General features: G+C 29.5%; 1 protein-coding gene across 1 annotated transcript in view; it reads left to right on the top strand.

The window, feature by feature from the left end:
* The window catches only part of LOC129217643 (dedicator of cytokinesis protein 1-like), a 91,278-nt gene that overhangs the window by 38,942 nt on the left and 32,789 nt on the right, over positions 1–19,547 (top strand). The window contains exons 14-26 of the mRNA XM_054851972.1: positions 2,035–2,159; positions 2,924–3,022; positions 4,343–4,415; positions 4,526–4,629; positions 5,897–6,107; positions 8,153–8,250; positions 8,328–8,417; positions 8,805–8,905; positions 9,699–9,833; positions 10,371–10,550; positions 10,631–10,737; positions 13,339–13,562; positions 15,105–15,298. Coding sequence (XP_054707947.1) covers positions 2,035–2,159; positions 2,924–3,022; positions 4,343–4,415; positions 4,526–4,629; positions 5,897–6,107; positions 8,153–8,250; positions 8,328–8,417; positions 8,805–8,905; positions 9,699–9,833; positions 10,371–10,550; positions 10,631–10,737; positions 13,339–13,562; positions 15,105–15,298 — 1,741 coding nt within the window. The remainder of the gene's footprint in view (positions 1–2,034; positions 2,160–2,923; positions 3,023–4,342; positions 4,416–4,525; positions 4,630–5,896; positions 6,108–8,152; positions 8,251–8,327; positions 8,418–8,804; positions 8,906–9,698; positions 9,834–10,370; positions 10,551–10,630; positions 10,738–13,338; positions 13,563–15,104; positions 15,299–19,547) is intronic.

Raw genomic sequence — 19,547 nt, 5'->3', positions numbered from 1 at the left:
TCGGGGAAAATAGTTTTTTTTTTTGATCGGAAATCATTTCATCTACGTGTGAAACGTAGTCGCCATCTTTGGTCATTCACAAGATGGATGTGGATACAATCCTAAAATGCCTAAGTTTCTAAAAACAAAGCAGAATTGGATGTTTTCTTTAATTGAAAACTGATGAAAATAACAAAAAATGGTCTACAAATTGTTTTTCTATTGTTATTTAAAATAATTTTCTTGAGAAATGAAAAATTTTGTTCTTAAAACTTAATCTTCTCCTCACTGCCTCGGACGCAAATGTGATAAAAACTTTTCAATGAATTGTAGTTTCATGAAGATTAATTATTTTTTAATTGTCTTCATGCGACAAATTAAAAAAGTTATTTCTTATTTTTGGGCATACCCGCCATATTTGGTCATTCCCAAGATGGAAGTACACAAGACTTTTTAAATGCCTAAGTTCCCGAAAACGGCATTGGATGTTAATTGCAATGCAAACTATTGAAAACAACACAAATTGTGCCTTTTTTTCCGGATAATTTGTAATTATTTTCTGGAAAAATGCCAAATTTAATCTTTATAACATTTTTTTGTTTTAATTGATTTAGACTCTTATGTGCTAAATACTGACTATTTTGCTTTTATTGTATCCTTTTAAGGATTATTAATTATTTATTACTACTTTTATACTACAAATCCAAAAATCTACTTATTATTTTAAATTTTTCACTTTGTCGCCATATTTGATCGTTTGCACAATGGAAGTAGACTTAAACTTCCAGAAACAGAATTGGATGTTTATATCAATGAGTAACATTGAAAATAACATTAAAATGTGCAAAAAGTTGTGAATTTTTGAAAATTAACTAATACTTTCTGGAAAAGAAAATTTGAAATTTTAATGTAAGCGTCCTTTAATATGTGGAAAAAAAAAAGATTATTGGCATTGGCCTATGATCGGCAGATGTTGATTTTTGTTACTATGCATTACATGGTATGCCAATTGATGCAACAAGTTAACTATATTTATACTAAAATTTAGCTTTGCATTTTGCTCAATATGTTTTGTGTAACCTACTTATAAGAAAATAAAAAGTATTGTAAACCAAAAGCGGATGCTAAAAGGTTGCTGCAGGACTACAGCAAAACGCTATAATATTACGCGTGACATCAAAAAAAAAAAAAAAAAAAACGCTAAAACAAGTTGAAAGTACTCTGTTTTCAACAAATAGTAAACAAATTAAAACAATTTTGAACAAAATGTTTAAAAAAAACTTAAAATTTTGACAGAGAAAACAAAGGAAAAAAAATCCAAGTTTTTTTTTTTTTTTAATCTAAGGGGAGAAGTTTCAGTTCTTCTGCATTGCTACTTTAAACAATTTTAATTATTTTGAAAATATTACTATTTAAACTTAAATTTTTAATGAAGCGAGTAACCTGGAATTTTCTAAAAAACAACCTGGAAAACCTGGAAAAGTCAGGGAACTTTTTTAACCAAAAGTGTATGAACCCTGAACACGAGGGTCCATTCACTCCCAATGGATAACACTATCTTCTTCATTTTTCTCGACTTTTTGTGTTATGGAGTTAATCGATTCAGAGCCGGATTTGGAAGTGTGGAGGCCCCGGAGCAACGAAGGAGTGGAGGCCCCTAATCAGGGTTCAAAAAGATCATCATAGTTTCGAAAATATCCGATACTTTGATATATATCCGAATATTTCGATATATATGTATATATCTGATATTTTCGATTTTTTTGACCCGTGAAAGTTAGGATATTTTGTAAAAATTGTATAGTGGGACCCCCTTTGTTGTGGTGGCCCAGGGGCAGTAGCCTCGCCTGCCCTCCCTTAAATCCGGCCCTGAATCGATTTGGCAAGTAAAGCATCTATTTAATAGGTTTTTTTTTTTTGCTTTATGTATTATTCAATCTTAAATTTAAACTTCATATTCCTGAACTCAATTTTTTTCCATCCTTTCTCTTTGACAGCATTTTGTTGTGCTTATTTTCCTCCCAAAATTTACTTTTCTTTATATTTGTCATCTAGGTGATGTGCGAAATGATTTATATTTAACTCTTTCACATGGGGACTTCACAAAAGGTGCTAAATCATCAGACAAAAATGTTGAAGTTTCTGTTAAAGCTCTTAATGAAAAGGGTCAATTAATTAAGGTAACTAGTTTGCATTTGTTGAGTTTTTAGTTTTGAAATTTTAATGTAGTTAGTTTCAAATAATAAAATTCTGTACACAAAAATGTTTTTTTAAGTGTCATTTAGACTTTTCATACTTTTCTGTGCAATTTTATAGCTTTAAACTCATAATGATTAAAAAAAATTTTTTTTTTTCTTTTAAAAGCTATTGGTAAAAATTACAAATGTATAACTAAATTTTATTTTTTAATAATTTTATATGTAAGATGTTTTTCTAACTTTTATTTTTTATGAGTCAAGCATTAGTAAGTGATTGTACGTTATTAATTTACATTTGAATCAATTGAAAATGCTGTCTTCATTGCTATACATAAATATACTTATTTTTTACCCACTATTTGGGGTTGGCCAAGCACATAATCATTGTGGTTAAGTTCTGGTTACTCAACAAGTTAATCAAGTGCCGAGTATGTACTGTACCGAGCACTCAGCATGACACTAGATTTTATAAACAATACTCAGTATTTATTTTTTGTTGATGATGCATTTCAACTTTAAGCAAAACAAACATTAGTATTAGTAATTCATACAGCAATCAAGATTTTAAGCGCTGAAATATTTCCTTGGAGTGAAAATGGTTGGTTTAATTTCTTCATTGTTAGTAATACATGCAGAACTATTTCACCAGTTATATTTTTTTTATTAAAATCTAGTCCAATATCATTTGTAATAATTAAATTTATTGCCCCTAAAAATGTTTAATTAATTTATTTTTTCACTTTAAGGATGTGATAAGTTTAGGTTGTGGTTCTGAAACAATCAATGAGTATAAAAGTGTTATTTATTATCATGAAGATAAGCCGAAGTGGATGGAAACCATTAAGGTATTGATTTATAATTTTTAATCAATTTTCATTTTAGTGTTAGTTTTATATTCAGTTATGTTACTACTTACCATTGTGCAATGTGTACCTGCAAAATAACTAGCTAAATATTAGTTTTAATTATTTAGCTTTAATTTATTTACTAATGCTTGTACATTGTCAAATTTCATAAGAAGTAACAAATTTAGGTTATGTTATTTAAGTTGTGCATGGAAGAAGACGTACTAGTCTTTCTCTTCCTTTGCATATTTTATTATATAGTTTGAAATCTGCTGTGAATATTAATGCAAAATGTTATATTTGATCTTCATTAGTATGGTTTAATAATTTATAGTCTTTCAAAACAGTTAGTATTGAAAAAAAGTTTCTTATAAATGCTAAAATAAACTTTTATGTGGATACACATAATAATGAGGGTTTTTAAAAAATATATTAAATTAATTGTTTTTTTTATAAATATTTTAAGACATAAGACAGTATAAATACATAGAGAAATTTCATTTCTGTTAGGAACGAGTTAAAATGTTTTGGTTTTAAAGTAATTTGATCAATCAATTGTTGAGACAGTGCTGTAATAGAAATTGAAATTTTATCCAGTACAATAGGTTTTTATGTTGTCCTTCCTTTTACTAACCTGGGAACTATTTTCGGTTTTGTGTTCGGGTATATCTTCAATTCGAGTTGATAAACCCATATCAACTAATGTTTTCTGAACAAGTGTAGTTTTTGTTAGTGCATTAATCCCATTTTTTTTCTTTGTTTTCTTTCCTTTTCAGTATCAGTGCCACTTGTGGCATTGATACAGAAAAGAAAAAACACTTGTTTGAAAATAAGGGACTTATTTAACTGGACCTATTTGTTAATACAAAGTATATCCACAAAGTAAGTTCCATTTGGTAATAAAGAAATATCGCATACAAATATGGGAAAATATTTATTGCTGAAAAATCTACAACTCTTAAAGTACTTTTCTACATAACCCCCAAAATTTTGCAGGTATTTGTCATAGCTTATAATCAGAAAATATAGATCAGAATATATATATATATATATATATATATATATATATATATATATATATATATATATATATATATATATATATATATATATCAAAATATCAGAAAATGGACTTGACTGCATTGATTTTTTAACAAATTATTTTATGACAAAGAAAATATGTGTGTTACAGTAGATCAATTTTTCTCTTGAATTTATTTTAAATAATGTTGCACTTTTAATTTACGTATGAATGCATGTAACTAAACATTAAGTGATTTTTATCTTTTTTTTTTAAATTTTTTAATCATTAATTGACAGATTGCCATTCCAATAGAAGAATTTTACAATGCTCATTTGAAGTTCACCTTTAAGCATAGATCCTCAAATGATGGTAAGTTTTATTTTTAATTCATCTTTTTTTCAATAATAAGTTTTTTTTTTTCCTCCACTTTTTTTTTTATTAAAATATGATGGTGATTGCTTTTTTTATTTTATTTTTAGCAAAAGATAGGGCAGAAAAAGCTTTTGCTGTTTCTTTTGTGAAACTAATGCAAGACAATGGCACTACTTTAAAAAATGAGATGCATGAACTATTAATATACAAGGTAAATATTCAGTTTTTTTTTTTCTTTCTTTGCTATAAAATTATTTTTTGAAACATTATTTTATATTTTCTTTTCATTTAAATTTGTTAATCTTGCAGTACTGATTTTAAATGCACTATAAAATATGATTATAGAATATATTTAATGTAAATTATTGTAAGAATAATTTTATTTATTTATAGTCAATTACCGATAACTCGAATCTAAAGGGTCCGACGAAAAACTTCGACTTATCAGAAGTTCGACTTACCGCTAGTTTCGGTTTTCGACATTTTAATATTGAAAAACATCGAATATTTTAATTAATATGTTCAAATAACAGACAAAATTACAGAACTTAAAGGTTTTTAAGCACAATATGCACAGTTTAATCAAATATATTGAAAAAAAAAATCAAAAGCATGGTTTTGATTTCGATGCTGCTGGAACCACTTGAATAGAGCTGATTCTACTTCAAGAAAGGTGCACATCTTCATTCGTTTCAAATTTGGATTCCTGTGTTCTACCGCTTTAGAAATTTCTCTTTTTCTTTTAATATCATTGACAGAGTATACTTGCTTAGACATCTGAATAGTAAAGAAAACTCTCTCTGTCTCTCTAGAACTTATCAGCAAATGATCGAACTAAAGAATGAAGGGGAATGCATCTTAACTTAGGTCATCCTTTAAATAAAGGTACAATCAATTGACTTGACAACTTGACAGCTTAAAAGCAAATTCGTAGTGCAGCAATATGTCAAAGTACAACAAAAGAAAACAAGCTTACTCATTTCCGCACGTGTAACTCCTTTATTGCACATTAGCTCAACAGGCCCTCTTCTTGCTTTAAAGGTCTATTGTGTAAGAATTGCAAGCGAAGGTGAATTAATTTTTCTCTTATTGTCACTTGTTTCCTTCTTTATCTTTTTTCATTCTTTCAAAGCAAATTTTGAGTCATCTTGGAAAAAAAAACTTTGAGTTAAAGAAAGTTAATTTTGAGATATTGAGAATAATTAGCATGGAATTAAAGACAAAGTTGTCGAGACATGATAAAAACTTCGAGTTATGGTAATATTCAAGTTATGAGACTCTGAGTTATTGCGAATTGACTGTATTTATTTTCTAGTGTAAAATAAAATTGAGATCTGTTTCTTTTGACAATTTAAACCTTTTTGTTACATGTCTCTTGTTGAAACCATTTCAAAAAAATACCAGTGCTCGCTATAACTTGTTGGCACTAATTTCTATGAAATTTTCTGTTTTTATAATGAGCTTCTTGTATTTTTCAGATTGACTACAAAAAATTTGATGATAGTGATATCAGTTATCTTAAGTTGCCATCTACTCGACAAGAGCTTGACAAATATATTTCTATCCATTGTCCTTCTAGTCCAGCAAAAGGCTCTAATAATATTATATCATCAAATGGCCTTTGTTTAAGTTCCAAAGATAACTTTCATATTAGTTCCTTAGTATGTTCTACAAAATTGACTCAAAATGGTACGTAAAAGATTTTCTTTCTTCTTTATTACCACTGTCCTCATCTAGCAATCATAAAACTTAAAACAAAGAATCCTTAAACAGGGTTAGCCGATATATATCGATTGATATATATATCACGATATATATCCAATATTTATTTTGGTATTATCATGATATTTTGATATTTTTGATATTTATTTTTTCAGCTATGTTATTTTCAAAAAAAGGATGTTAATCATAGTAATATTGTTCATTTATTATTAAAAATAGTCAAAAAGTTATTTACTATATTTTTATAATGTATAATACATCACTAATTTAACAAAGTACTATAATATTCTTTTTTTACTTGTGTTTTATATGGATAAAATTATTAGTAACTAGCAGAACCCGCACAGCGATGGCCGTGCTAAAAATTTAATGGAAGTCCGTTGAATTAAAAAAAAAATTGACGCCCCCTCCCTCTCTGATGTAAAATGATAATTTTTCTTTGTATAAAATGCGTACACACCATTTCAAAGAGAAAAAAAACGTATTAAAGTTTCTTTGGAATTCAAAACTTTTCGTCAAATCATTAAATTATATTTACAGTTACTTTAAAACTCTATTTAGCGAAAGAAGCGGTTTTTACTGCAATTTAAAATATTTCGCCAAATAAACAAAAAAAGACATCAAATAATATTTTTCAAATGTAAAAATAGTTTTGCAACTCAATTGTTTATCGCCAAACTCGCCCAGCAACCACTCTCTCATAAGCCATCCGTCTAAAGAAAAAAAAAAAAACACCCAGTGGAACATTTAAAAATTATCGTCAGAAAAAAAGAAAATGTCGTACATTTCACTCGGATAAAAACTAATCAAAAGTTTATTTTCCTCCAAAACAAATCGCCAAAACAATGAATTACATTTACAGTTGCTTTAAAGCAATAATCCTAGACTGAACCTGCTCAGCGCCTAATGCGCCAAGCGACCACGCTACCGGGACCCAGACCTTTTGCAAGTGAAGCGTATGTTTTTTCTTTGGCAAAGAAAAATGTAAACTATATCACTCATTATGCGTTGGGGACCTTCGTGACTTTGTGGGAGAAACTTCGCTTCAAATGCCGGTAAACGTGGGTTCGATAACCTCGAATGCTCTGAGTGGGTGTATTTCCTTTCTTTACGCTGAAAATCTTTCTCATGTTGTCTTATGTGTGAATAAATAAAAAAGTCCAAAATCTCGTGGCAATGGCCCTCAATCCTTCCATGGTTATTAACTGGGGGTTTGACTAAATTGCTTAGAACGCGGAAAATTCTACCCTTTTCGATGATATATAATATTAATATGTGCAAGTAATTTTTCACCCCTTTAATAGCCCATAATAGGCAATTTACGTGAAATTTGGGCCTAAACTTGAATAAAAAAAAGAATTAATTATCGGATTTTTTTTTCAAATTATAGCCTATGTTACTCAGTAAGAAAGCACCTTTCATATAGTGAAAGAATTTTTCAAATAGGTGCAGTGGTTCCGGAGATTACCTCGAACATATAAACACACAAAAATCCACCCTCTCTCTTTATAATATTAGTACAGATTCCTAAAGTTTTAAGCATTCCTAATTAAGTTTTAAGCATTGCACAGAAAAAAAGAAACGTATCTTATGACTTATGACTGTCTAATGCATATTATTTATTTCTAAATCATATAACTGTAAAAGTTGCTAACTGAAGAAAAAGGATAAAACAGCTTATGCTAAATCAACTCCATCAAAATTGATAGAAATGTAAACTGGAATATTAGATATAAATAATGAAAGAAACGTTAATTTTTAAGTCTACATATTGTAATTATAATATAAGAAAATAAAGAGTGATTTGAGGATGCATTTACCATTTTGAAGACTTTAGTTTGTGTTAATTGAAAGTATCGGATGTATATCAAAGTATCCGATATATATCAAAATATCGGATATTTTCGAAAATATCATATTTTTGAATCCTGCCCTTAAACCATTTAAGTGTTGTATTGCTCATTTTTGTGCAAAAAAATAATACATTTCCATTTGTTGACTTTTTTATTCAGTTGATCTTCTTGGATTGTTGAAATGGTGGTCAAATCCCGAAAATTTGAAGAGTAACTTAATTTCACTCATGAAAGTTGATGGAGAAGAAGTTGTAAAGGTAAATATTTTGTTTTCATGCAGAAGATCATTTGATGTTGAATTTTAAAAAGAAATCTTACAATGAGTTTTTTACAGTTTTTGCAGGATACATTAGATGCTTTGTTCAATATTCTCATGCAGAACTCAGATTCTGAACTGTATGACAACCTAGTTTTTGAAGCCTTGGTGAGTTTTCTATTTAATTTTTTAAAATAAATAATTGAAACTTTGTCGTTTTTTTTTTGATGGGCTGCTCTAATTCTTACATAGCACTCCTTCTTTCATTGTTCAGTGTAAGCATTTAGTTTGATTTTATCTTGAGCATCTTGTTGTGAACTTTTTACAATTTTGTGATCTTTACTAGACATAGGCTTTTTTTTTTATACCGAAAGGATTTCATTTACATAGACCAGTAGCATGGAAATCCATAGTAGTTTTGATTTTGCTTCTTTTTATAGTATAAGATTTAATTAAATAAAATAAATTATTTTTCCCCTTTAAAACTTTATTTTATTATTTTATTTAATCAGCCATACCAAGTTATATGATGTGTTATTGTTTGAATATTTCCAGGTTTTCATAATTGGACTCATTTCTGACAGAAAGTATCATCATTTTCGACCTGTATTAGATATGTATATTAAGGAAAATTTTAGTGCTACTTTAACTTATAAGTAAGACATGGTTTTCCTATCTCATTTCTTTTATTTATTTATTTTGTATGTTATTTAAATTTCTTAAACAAATCTTAATTAGTTGCTTTCATTTGGTTTGATAACTGGATCTATAATTAGCTTGAATTTTAGTTATTATTTTACGAATATGACTGTGCAGAAACAACTCAGTTAATGCAAGATTGTTAAAAGAAATTGTATTTTTCTTTTGCTGGTAAATGAAACTAAATTCTTATTGTTGTAGATTAATACAAAGCAACAATCATTTGTGGAAAAAACATCGCTTTTCCTAGGTTTTAAACTGCCCAGAATGCCATTAAATCAAAGGGAAATTTAAATTATACTGTATGCAAATTCAATTAGACTTCAAAAAATAGCATTACAAATAAATTTATTGTTGTAACTAGATTCTACATCAGTATGTATGTGTTATATGTTTATTTTATACCACAGTTGTTTGTGTTATGTTCCATAAAAAATGAGAGGGGGGCACTCCGCCTCTGGTGTCACCCTTCTGGGGGTGACACCCAAAGTGGAATTGCAAGTTTTTGAAAATATAAAGCTAAAGTGCATTTTTAAGACTACAAATCTGAAAATTTTGGGGTAGGGAGGGGGGTGACACCACAAATTATCACCCCGAGTGTCATCCGTGCTAGGTACGCCACTGGGTTATGTCATAATGCAAGCGCAGAACTTGTTCCCCAATCCCTACTTCATAATAAATTTTATACATTTATGTTTTAGTATATAAAGTATTTTTTTAAAACTGAATCATATGATATTTTTTTTACAGCAAACTGATTGTTGTCTTGAAGTATTATATTGAGAGTGCTCATCAGCAAGAATTCCAAGATATTTTGTTGCGTGCCATGAAATCCATAGAATATATTTTCAAGTTTATCGTAAGATCAAGACAACTATTTGCTGCGTATGCTAACTTTTTCTTTCATTTCAAGTAGTATTTGGTTAACATATCGTGTGGAAAAGTAATTTTAAATAGCATGTTAGATATACATTTTATCAATATTACTGAGTTTTATAATCATTAGCTTCATTTTTAAACACTCAAAAGATATTTTGTATAGCATAATTATTTGCTAATGCTATAATGTTGTTCACTTTTCACCCAAATATATTTAAAAAAATCTAAAAAAGTTTTGTTGAGACATGCTATGAAAATGACATAAAAACTTTTTTTTTAATGTAGAAGTAGAGTTTTGACTTATCTTTTTTTTTTTTTTTTTTCAAAATTAAAATTTTCAATGATCTACTAATTTTTTTATTCACATTTCCTTTTCTAATAAAATGAAATCATTCAACAATTTGTAGTGTTGATGGTTATTAAAGGCTATACATTTTGAATATTTTGAACTGTGGATATCTGTAAAAAGTTCCAAGCTATTGATTGTGTAAAAATGATGCTAATCCAAATCCTGAAATTTTAAAAAACTTCTGTTTAATCTAGGCTAAACGATGACAAAGGTCAAGAATTGTTTGAAGTTTCTCTTAAGCAACTGCTGCATTCTATTACATCAATGATGATGTATGACACTGACACAACATTACTTGTACAGGGAGCTTGTTTAAAATACATTCCATTTGTCATTCCTGATGTTTTATCAGTATTTGATGGTAAAGAACTGTGGTAAGTATGATTACCTGATGTAGTTTATCATTTTTCCTGTGAAATAGCTTCAGTAACTTATGTATTGATATTTTTTGCAGCCATATTCTTGTGGAGTTGATCCACAATGTTCCTAAAGATCGTTTAACCAAACAAAAGATGATGATGGTGAACGACTTGATTCATAGTACTCTGTTTCAAAAGCCAGGTCAGTTTATCTATTTTTGAATACTTGTTATTCTTCATTACTTTTATCATCATTACATTCATTACTTTTATCTATATTTGCCGCAGTAATGCATGTTTTAAAACATTAGAACTTTTATTTCCAAATGTTGTAAAAAATGTACATCCAAACCTGTTTTTGTGCAGAAAATAGGGACCACATAAAAAAAACTTCGCAAGTAGCTGTAAAAAAGTTTTCACAACACAGTTTAAAAAAATTTTTATACAGTGAATAGGGACCGCATAAAAAAAATTCTTTCGTAGAAAATAACTCAAAAATTTATGAAATAACTAGGAATTGCTTCTTTAAAGGAAGTCAAACCAAGTGATGATAATTCTGCCAAATCAATCGTCAGGCAAAATTTCCCGAAAAAAGAAACTTTGGGGGATCACAGGGACTTCCCGACGGGGCGCCCCTGTGGTCAGTTGAAGATACTGCCTCGCACTCGTTTTATAAATTAGTTGGTCAGTTGAATTCCAATCTGATTGAAATTTTCATATACCGTACAAAAAAAAAAAAATTCGCACAAAAAAGGACCAGATAAAAACAGGTTTGGGCGTATTTTTTATTTTAATTGTTGAAGCAATTACAGTACGTCCCAACCTTTTCAATCTTATGGAGTCCTTTTAACAAGTTGCAGGTGGTACTAATGTTCATGTACATTTTACTCTTCCAACTGTATATTTTTAATTCAGTAATATTTACTGTTAATAAAAATAAATAAGTAAATAAAAACTTTCTGGGAAGCAGTTAGAAGGTAGTATCACAATGACAAAATTCAGGAAAGTAATCTTACTACTATTATATATGCGAAAGTTTGTCTGTATGGATGTATGGATATTTGTTACTCTTTCACGCAAAAACTACTGAATAGATTTTGATGAAACTTTACAATAATATAGCTTATGCATCAGAATAACACATAGGGTAGTTTTCGTCCCATTATGGGGAGCAAAACCCCCATAGCGGGGCAATAAAACACAATTTTCGCATAAATTCTCTAATATGGGGATGAAAAAATACTTGCACTTACTAATATTATATGTCCATCGAAAGCTCTGATTTTTCTGCTGAAGATGGCACCTGTTCAAAATTTCTAAGTAGAATAAAAAACGAGTTATGAGCTTTTTAGTTCCATGTTCGAAAGCTTTCCTTAACTCAATACAATATTTAGTGTATCAACTCAACTCCCTTAACGACTATTGTTGTATTGTTGACTATCTTTGCTTTTCGTGACTGTTCAAGGCTTTTCTCAAGTCAAATCTTGAAGTAAGATTTTTGCATAAGATTGGCAAATAATACATGGATTTGGCTGATTTTTTTCCATTTTAATGCAACTTTAAGGCAATTAATGTTTTTTTTTTATTTATTTGTATTGACTGGGTATTTAATCGATCAGCTGGAATCTAGCCAAACTGCTTTGTGGAATCATTTCAATAGCTAAGGCATTTGGCATTTTTTTCAACTGTCGTTGGTTTTGAAACTAAAGACTACGCAATACTGTTTCTCGGTTTTCACCATGTAACCAAATATCGCCATTTCTTTAATATTTCTTTCTTTAAATTTGTTAACACGTAAAATAATTCGCCAACTAACTTGCAAATTCATAAACAGCGCAAAAACTTCCATTACTTTGTCTTTGCACACAATTTCAAAACTTGCCAAATTTTTACTGTTTATTGGAAACATTTCGGGTAGCATCATTGTTGACCCTATTTTGGGACGATTTCTACGGTAAGAAGTTACACATTATACAATAATTTAGATTGCCGGTGTAGCGCTGGATATTATGTATTTGATGGAGATCAGGATTATAAGGGAACTGTTTCACTTTATTTAAGAATAGTTGACCTCACTCGAATTGGATTTTTTGGGAATTACTCAAACTGACTTCTTTACAACCCCTGAACGTTTTCGTGATTTATTTTTTGTGATTTTTGGGTTTCTTCTTAGTTTTGCCAACATTTCATTTACTCCCTTTCCCCCTAATTTTCAGTTTTAATCATACCTTTTGATACAGTTAAGGGGGCAGGCAATTTGAAATGTCGGCGAAACTAGAGACAAACAATATTTTGGTAACTATTCGACCTCTGCCTGTAATGACCATTTACTTGAATCAATTGAAAAAAAACTACATCAACGTGAGCGAAGCCGCGGGCAAAAGCTAGTGATACAATAATAATCCCAATCTTATAGGAATATTCTTTCCTATAAGATTGAATCATGTAATACAAAATTATTTAAATGGGAATTAATATCTTCCAAAATGTCTTAACAGTTAATATAAATAAAGCATATATTGTTAAGTAATTTAAATTATTTACTGTACTATTTTGTTTATTAGAAATTTTTGATGCTTTATAATGAATAGTTGTTAAATTGTTTTAGTGTTTTAAAAAAAAATGACAGTACTTTCTAAACCAAATTAAAGTTACCAATTTTGTTTTTTACTTTATTGAAAATTAATTTATTAGAGTGAAAACTTGGTTTCTAATGAAACCTTTTCATTGTTCACATAAATGTTGTTGTCTGTTATTAGCCATTAATGTTGTTAAAATTTTAAATTATTTTGAACATTTATAGAGTGTCGTATAATTCTGCTTCCTATGGTCTGTGATCAACTGCGCCCATTACTAGAGAACAAAGAAGAAATGCCATTATGTACGAAAATTTTAAGTGACATAATGGTTGCTCTGTATGGTCGAGACATTGGACCCACCCATAAAGACATTTCTGAACTTATGCTATCTATTTTGAGGACTATCATACAGTGTGTTGTACATTTGGAAAGGAAAAATTCTTTAGTGGTAAAGTATCATAATTTAAAAATCTACATTATGTTGTGACTTTGTGTGTGTGTGTGTGTTTTTTTTTTTTTTTTTTTCCAAATTCTGAATTAAATTCATTATTAGGTTTAAACATTTTTTTTTTTAATTTGCCATGCACTTTTACTCGCAACTGTTTTTTAATATTTTTATTTCTTTATTTTTTTTCTTCCTTTTCTCTCTCTCTCTCTCTTATATATGGATGAAATATTTATGAACAAAAGAGAAAGAAACGAAAAATATATATTTTTTTCATGTTCAAGATTTTTCTCTCACAAATCTTAATATCTTAGCTGGAAATTCTTTACATTTGTTTTCATTAACTTAATGCATTTTTAATTGAAATTGTTGTCAGTTTGTATCGATTGGAAGGGAAAACAACAAGCTCCTTGAACACACACCCCAACAAGTTCATACTTGTTTGCTCTCTAGGGGGTGGAAAATATTCCCGGCTGCATTGAGCTATTGTGGTGAGCCAACGCCTCTCCTATTCTGAAAAAGCTAAAGCTCATTACACCTGTTTGCATTTGGACAGATCAGTCTGCTTGGGGATAAAACCATCTATCTTTTCACTTTGGTATTACCACCTGCCCCCCATTATCACTTTTTGTTTAGAATTGGTTCTTCAGTTATCGCTAAAAAAAATTTTACACAATAAAAATTACTGTCCTACTATTTCCAACCCTTCTATTTAGTCTCACCTAGAATATCGATAAAGCAAGTTAATTCATGATGTAATTAAGCTTAGCTTTTTCTGGTTCATGCAAAAAAAACGTATCTATCCTGCTTGGCAGTTCGACGTTTCTTATAATCTGAATGTTGCTTTATTTGGTAGCCCATTAAAAGCTAAAGATGGCGAGCTTAAAAAGAAAAGCACTATCAATTCGTCAAAAGATAGACATTGTCAATGAGTTGCAAAGCAATTCTGTTTTAAATTTACATTCGATTTTTTTTATTTTCCCCCATTTTACTTATTCACGGTTGTTACGAATAACGGTTAATACGAACAAATTCTAGAATTTTTGGCATTTCATATTAACCGAGTTCAGCTCTTGTTTTATGATAAGTAATGTTTTCATTGTCACTCAACTGAAGTATTTACTGAAATATTTACTATACTTACAGTACTTCCAAAAGTCACCATAAATTTCATGAAAGGTACTTATGCATTACCATTTTTAAAAAATTATAGGTTACCTTAGTTATTTGCTGCTTTATTGCATGAAGGAAAAAACAGCAAGAACTTGCAGCATCAAAAGAGGCCTCACCTCATTAAATTAAAATGTCAGGCTTTTTTAAACTTCTCTAATCTAAAAAGTATTTAAGAAAAAAAAATTGTTATTTCGAAAAAAAAAAAAATTCTTGTCTTCCTTCCACAGATTCCTATGGTTTCTGATGAAGTTTGTGGTTGGAGTTTATGATCAACTGTTTGTAATACTGTGTTATTGTGCTTTGTGCATCAGCAGGAAGTGATGTTGAATGGCATTCATTTGTACTTAATTTCATTTGTACTTTTTTTTCCAGGGGAATGTTGTTGCCACAATGATATCTATTCTTCGTCAAATGACTCCATACCATTACAATCAATACATCAGTAACTTCAAAACAAAAACTGATCTTTTAGATTTTATAATGGAAATCCTTCTGGTCTTTCGGGATCTAGTCAGCAAGCCAGTTTATCCCTCTGATTGGAATGAGATGATCATGCTGCAAAACAGGTAATATTCACTTCCAAAAAAAAAATCTTGTTGCTTCATATTGTCACCTTTCATAACAATGATCTTTAAACTGTGTTTGCTGCGGTGCACTAAGGGTGTCAACAAATATTCAAATATTTTTTCACTTAGGCCACATTCACATGTGACAAATATTTGACATCAAGAACTACCAAACATTATCTTATATCTTTAAACGAGCAATTCTTGTGGGTATGTATCTTTATATTTCGTATCTCGGAAACAGCTCTAACGATTTGGATGAAATTTTGGATTTAACTGTAGTTTAGCATTCTAAGTTCATCTACATCAGTGTTTTTTCTAAAAAAGGCGAGTTTTTACAAAAAAGAGTTTTTTAATATAAAGTCTAATTGAGTTCAGCCCTGAAAAAAATTGTGAATTGACACATAAGGCAGACGATTTGCAACCATAACAATGAAAATCTGTCTCTTCTCGCTTTAAAATTTTAAACTTGCTTAGGGTTGCCAGGCTTGGCTGATATTAGCCACTTGGGCTAATTTCAATCACTCTTGGCAAAAAACATATTCAAAAGCATTTTGTAAGTTGATGTAAGGCTTTTTTTTTTCAGCAAAACTATAGTTTGACCGTCTTTTTTTATTTTATTTACTTATTTTCTTTTTTAAACTTCAAATAGTTTTATATGTTTTTTTTTTTTCAAATCACGCATCTAAATTTTATTTCGAAAAACATAATGTCTTGAGATTTTTTATATTTTGTTGTCATAATTTGTTGGAGTGGTTTGTGGATCATCGGTTTTTTTATGGATAGCATGCTGTATGTAACATTTTCTGGCATAAAGTGCCCAACTACACTAAATTACTTATTCCAAGTGAAAATCTCGATTGGGATAAAACCGTGAATGGCAACATAGTATGGAAGAAAGTATTGGGTTAAAACCGATTTCACCATAGTAAAACTTGACCCCAAGTCCAAAATATTTTAATGACTGGAAAATTGTATAGTGGAAACAAAAATGTAACAGATAGTTTAAAGCAAAATGTTGATTTAATTGCAGTCAGAATTTTTGTTTGTTACTTTAGTGTTATAAGATGGTTGCGGTGCATTTTCAATCCTAGCAATGTTTTCATATTTATTTTTGCAAATTTTGGTCTTAGAAACTACTTTTTTGGCAATACTGTGCGTTAAATATATATACGAAACCAGCTCAGAGCTTCCCTATGTGGATGACTGTTGGGGAGAGGAGACCTATATTCAGTAATAGACTTCTTATAGCTGAAATGATTATAATGATGATCAAGTGATTACCTGTATATCCCTCGTTTTTCGGAAGCATATCCAACGACTGGCGAGAATCATAATATTTCGTTAATGTGATGCGTTTCAAGTTTATTTGAAAAAGTATCGAACTTTAGAAAAACACGTTGACAAAAAAAAAGCTTTTTAAGCCGATCGGCGCTCGGTCGTCCAGGTACTTGATAATTAATTTTTGATATAAGTTTTATGTATATATATATATATATATATATATATATATATATATATATATATATATATATAATAAAAGTGAAAAATATTGAAAAGACCACACCAATAGCCCATAGATGCGCAACGCAGCAAAACTAAAAAGCCAAGAAAATATAAAATTAAGCAAACAGAATTACAAATATTAAACAAATTATAAATAACAAATGATGATAAAAAGGAAAAATGCAAACAGCTATTAAGTAGGAATAGAAAAAGAGTGAATCCAGAGCTCATCAGCCGTGGGGGATTCATTAATTATGGTCAAAAGACCAAAATTTTAACTATAAACTAGAAGAGAATGTTTAAGCTCCAGTACATGTAATATAGAGTAACAATGGGCAAACGCACCTCTTGCTAAGCTAAAAACAATAAACTAGAGCTCAAACCTAAAACTAAAAGCAGAGGGTTTCGCCTCGACTAATTAGGAAAACAAGTTCCGATAATTAGCCTTCCACGGGACAGTACCTGCCAATAACAAAATTTGTCTTACCTTGAAATCCGCGTAAACAAATCCAATCCATTGTTCAGCCTGTTAAAAAAACCAATCCATTTGTCAACAAAACATTAAAAACATAAAAACATATCCCGAAATCGGTCCATAGACATACCGAGTCGCCTGTTTCGCACGTGTAAAATTCATCCACCACGGTGATTCATAAAAAAATGGTTTGTCACGGTTGTATCATACATTTACACAGTTAAACAGTTTCAAAGGAAGCGAAATGTTCATCGAAGGCTATACTAAAGCAGATGTTTTCAACTAGATTTTTAGGGAAGTTATTATTAAAAAGTAAATTTTTGAGTACTGAAATTTCTTGCTTAAATGCAGAAATGGTATTGCAAATTCTTTTAATTCTGATAGCTTGCGAAACAATAATGCCAATAAAAACCTTTTTACTTAGGCAGGAGGAAAAATCTTGTAAACTGTTAACTGTGAAATTGAATTTACGTCTTTTATCATAGATTGTAGTGGAACAATTTGAGTCAATTTGTATGTTGATATCCAAGAAATTAAAGCTATTTTGATTAGAACTGGTCTTTTTGAGCGTTAATGAACTATGATAAATAGTTTTGCTGAGTTCAGAAAAATTAGGAAAATTTATACACAAAAGGTCATCAATGTATCTGCAACAAAGAGGTGGAGAGGAAGGATTGTCAATTAAATATTTTCGTTCATAATATAAAAGAAAAAGGTTGGCTAATGTAGAGCTAAAATTAGCTCCCATTGCTATGCCATTAGTTTGTAGAAAACATGAATTACCATTTTTGAAAAAATTATTGAAAATACAAAATTTAAAAAGACCAAGAAAAAACAATTCATTAAAATCAAGGGAATTCTTGACTGAAATAAAAAGTTCTGAAACAGAGGAAAAAAGTTCAATGAGTGGGATATTGGTGAAGAGGTTTTCAAAATCAAAAGTTTCTAAGTGATTTATATCAAGCATATTAAGTAAAGTGATGACTTCAACACTATTATTAACAATCCAGAACCAATTCATTTGTTGAAGTTTAAGTTGATCAAGAATTTTTCTGAGAAACTGTTCAAGCTTTACACTCAGATTTTTTCCAATGGTGTTGGTGGCAGAGCAAATAAAGGGAAATCCAACAGGTGTTTTATGAAATTTTGGAATTGCATATAAGTAAGGTAAGTTAACAGAATCGGGACGTGGCAATTTAAAAAGTTTGTAAGTAGCAGCAAATTTTTTGATGATGGAGGATTCATTAAGTTTGGAGGAAACATAAGTGGTGGTTTTTTCTAGTTCATTTTTCAAAATATTAGCATATAATTTTTTGCAGCAGATAGAGTAATTAGAACTGGCTTTATCAACAACTGTAAAGACAAAAGCTTTTTTAAAATCATTGATGGCATTATTTTCATCAGCAGAAAAATGGAAGTATGAAGAATCTGTGTTAACAATATCACGTAAACGTGCTTTCAGTTCAATTAAAAAGTGGTGTCTATATTCAACAAATGAATTGGTTCTGGATTGTTAATAATAGTGTTGAAGTCATCAATTTACTTAATATGCTTGATATAAATCACTTGGAAACTTTTGATTTTGAAAACCTCTTCACCAATATCGCACTCATTGAACTTTTTTCCTCTGTTTCAGAACTTTTTATTTCAGTCAAGAATTCCCTTGATTTTAATGAATTGTTTTTTCTTGGTCTTTTTAAATTTTGTATTTTCAATAATTTTTTCAAAAATGGTAATTCATGTTTTCTACAAATTAATGGCATAGCAATGGGAGCTAATTTTAGCTCTACATTAGCCAACCTTTTTCTTTTATATTATGAACGAAAATATTTAATTGACAATCCTTCCTCTGCACCTCTTTGTTGCAGATACATTGATGACCTTTTGTGTATAAATTTTCCTAATTTTTCTGAACTCAGCAAAACTATTTATCATAGTTCATTAACGCTCAAAAAGACCAGTTCTAATCAAAATAGCTTTAATTTCTTGGATATCAACATACAAATTGACTCAAATTGTTCCACTACAATCTATGATAAAAGACGTAAATTCAATTTCACAGTTAACAGTTTACAAGATTTTTCCTCCTGCCTAAGTAAAAAGGTTTTTATTGGCATTATTGTTTCGCAAGCTATCAGAATTAAAAGAATTTGCAATACCATTTCTGCATTTAAGCAAGAAATTTCAGTACTCAAAAACTTACTTTTTAATAATAACTTCCCTAAAAATCTAGTTGAAAACATCTGCTTAAGTATAGCCTTCGATGAA

This window comes from Uloborus diversus, chromosome 2 (genome assembly GCF_026930045.1).
Source record: "Uloborus diversus isolate 005 chromosome 2, Udiv.v.3.1, whole genome shotgun sequence".
NCBI classification, from domain to species: Eukaryota; Metazoa; Arthropoda; class Arachnida; order Araneae; family Uloboridae; genus Uloborus; species Uloborus diversus.
Note: the sequence above shows the minus strand (reverse complement) of the source record. Positions and strands in the feature narration are given on the sequence as shown.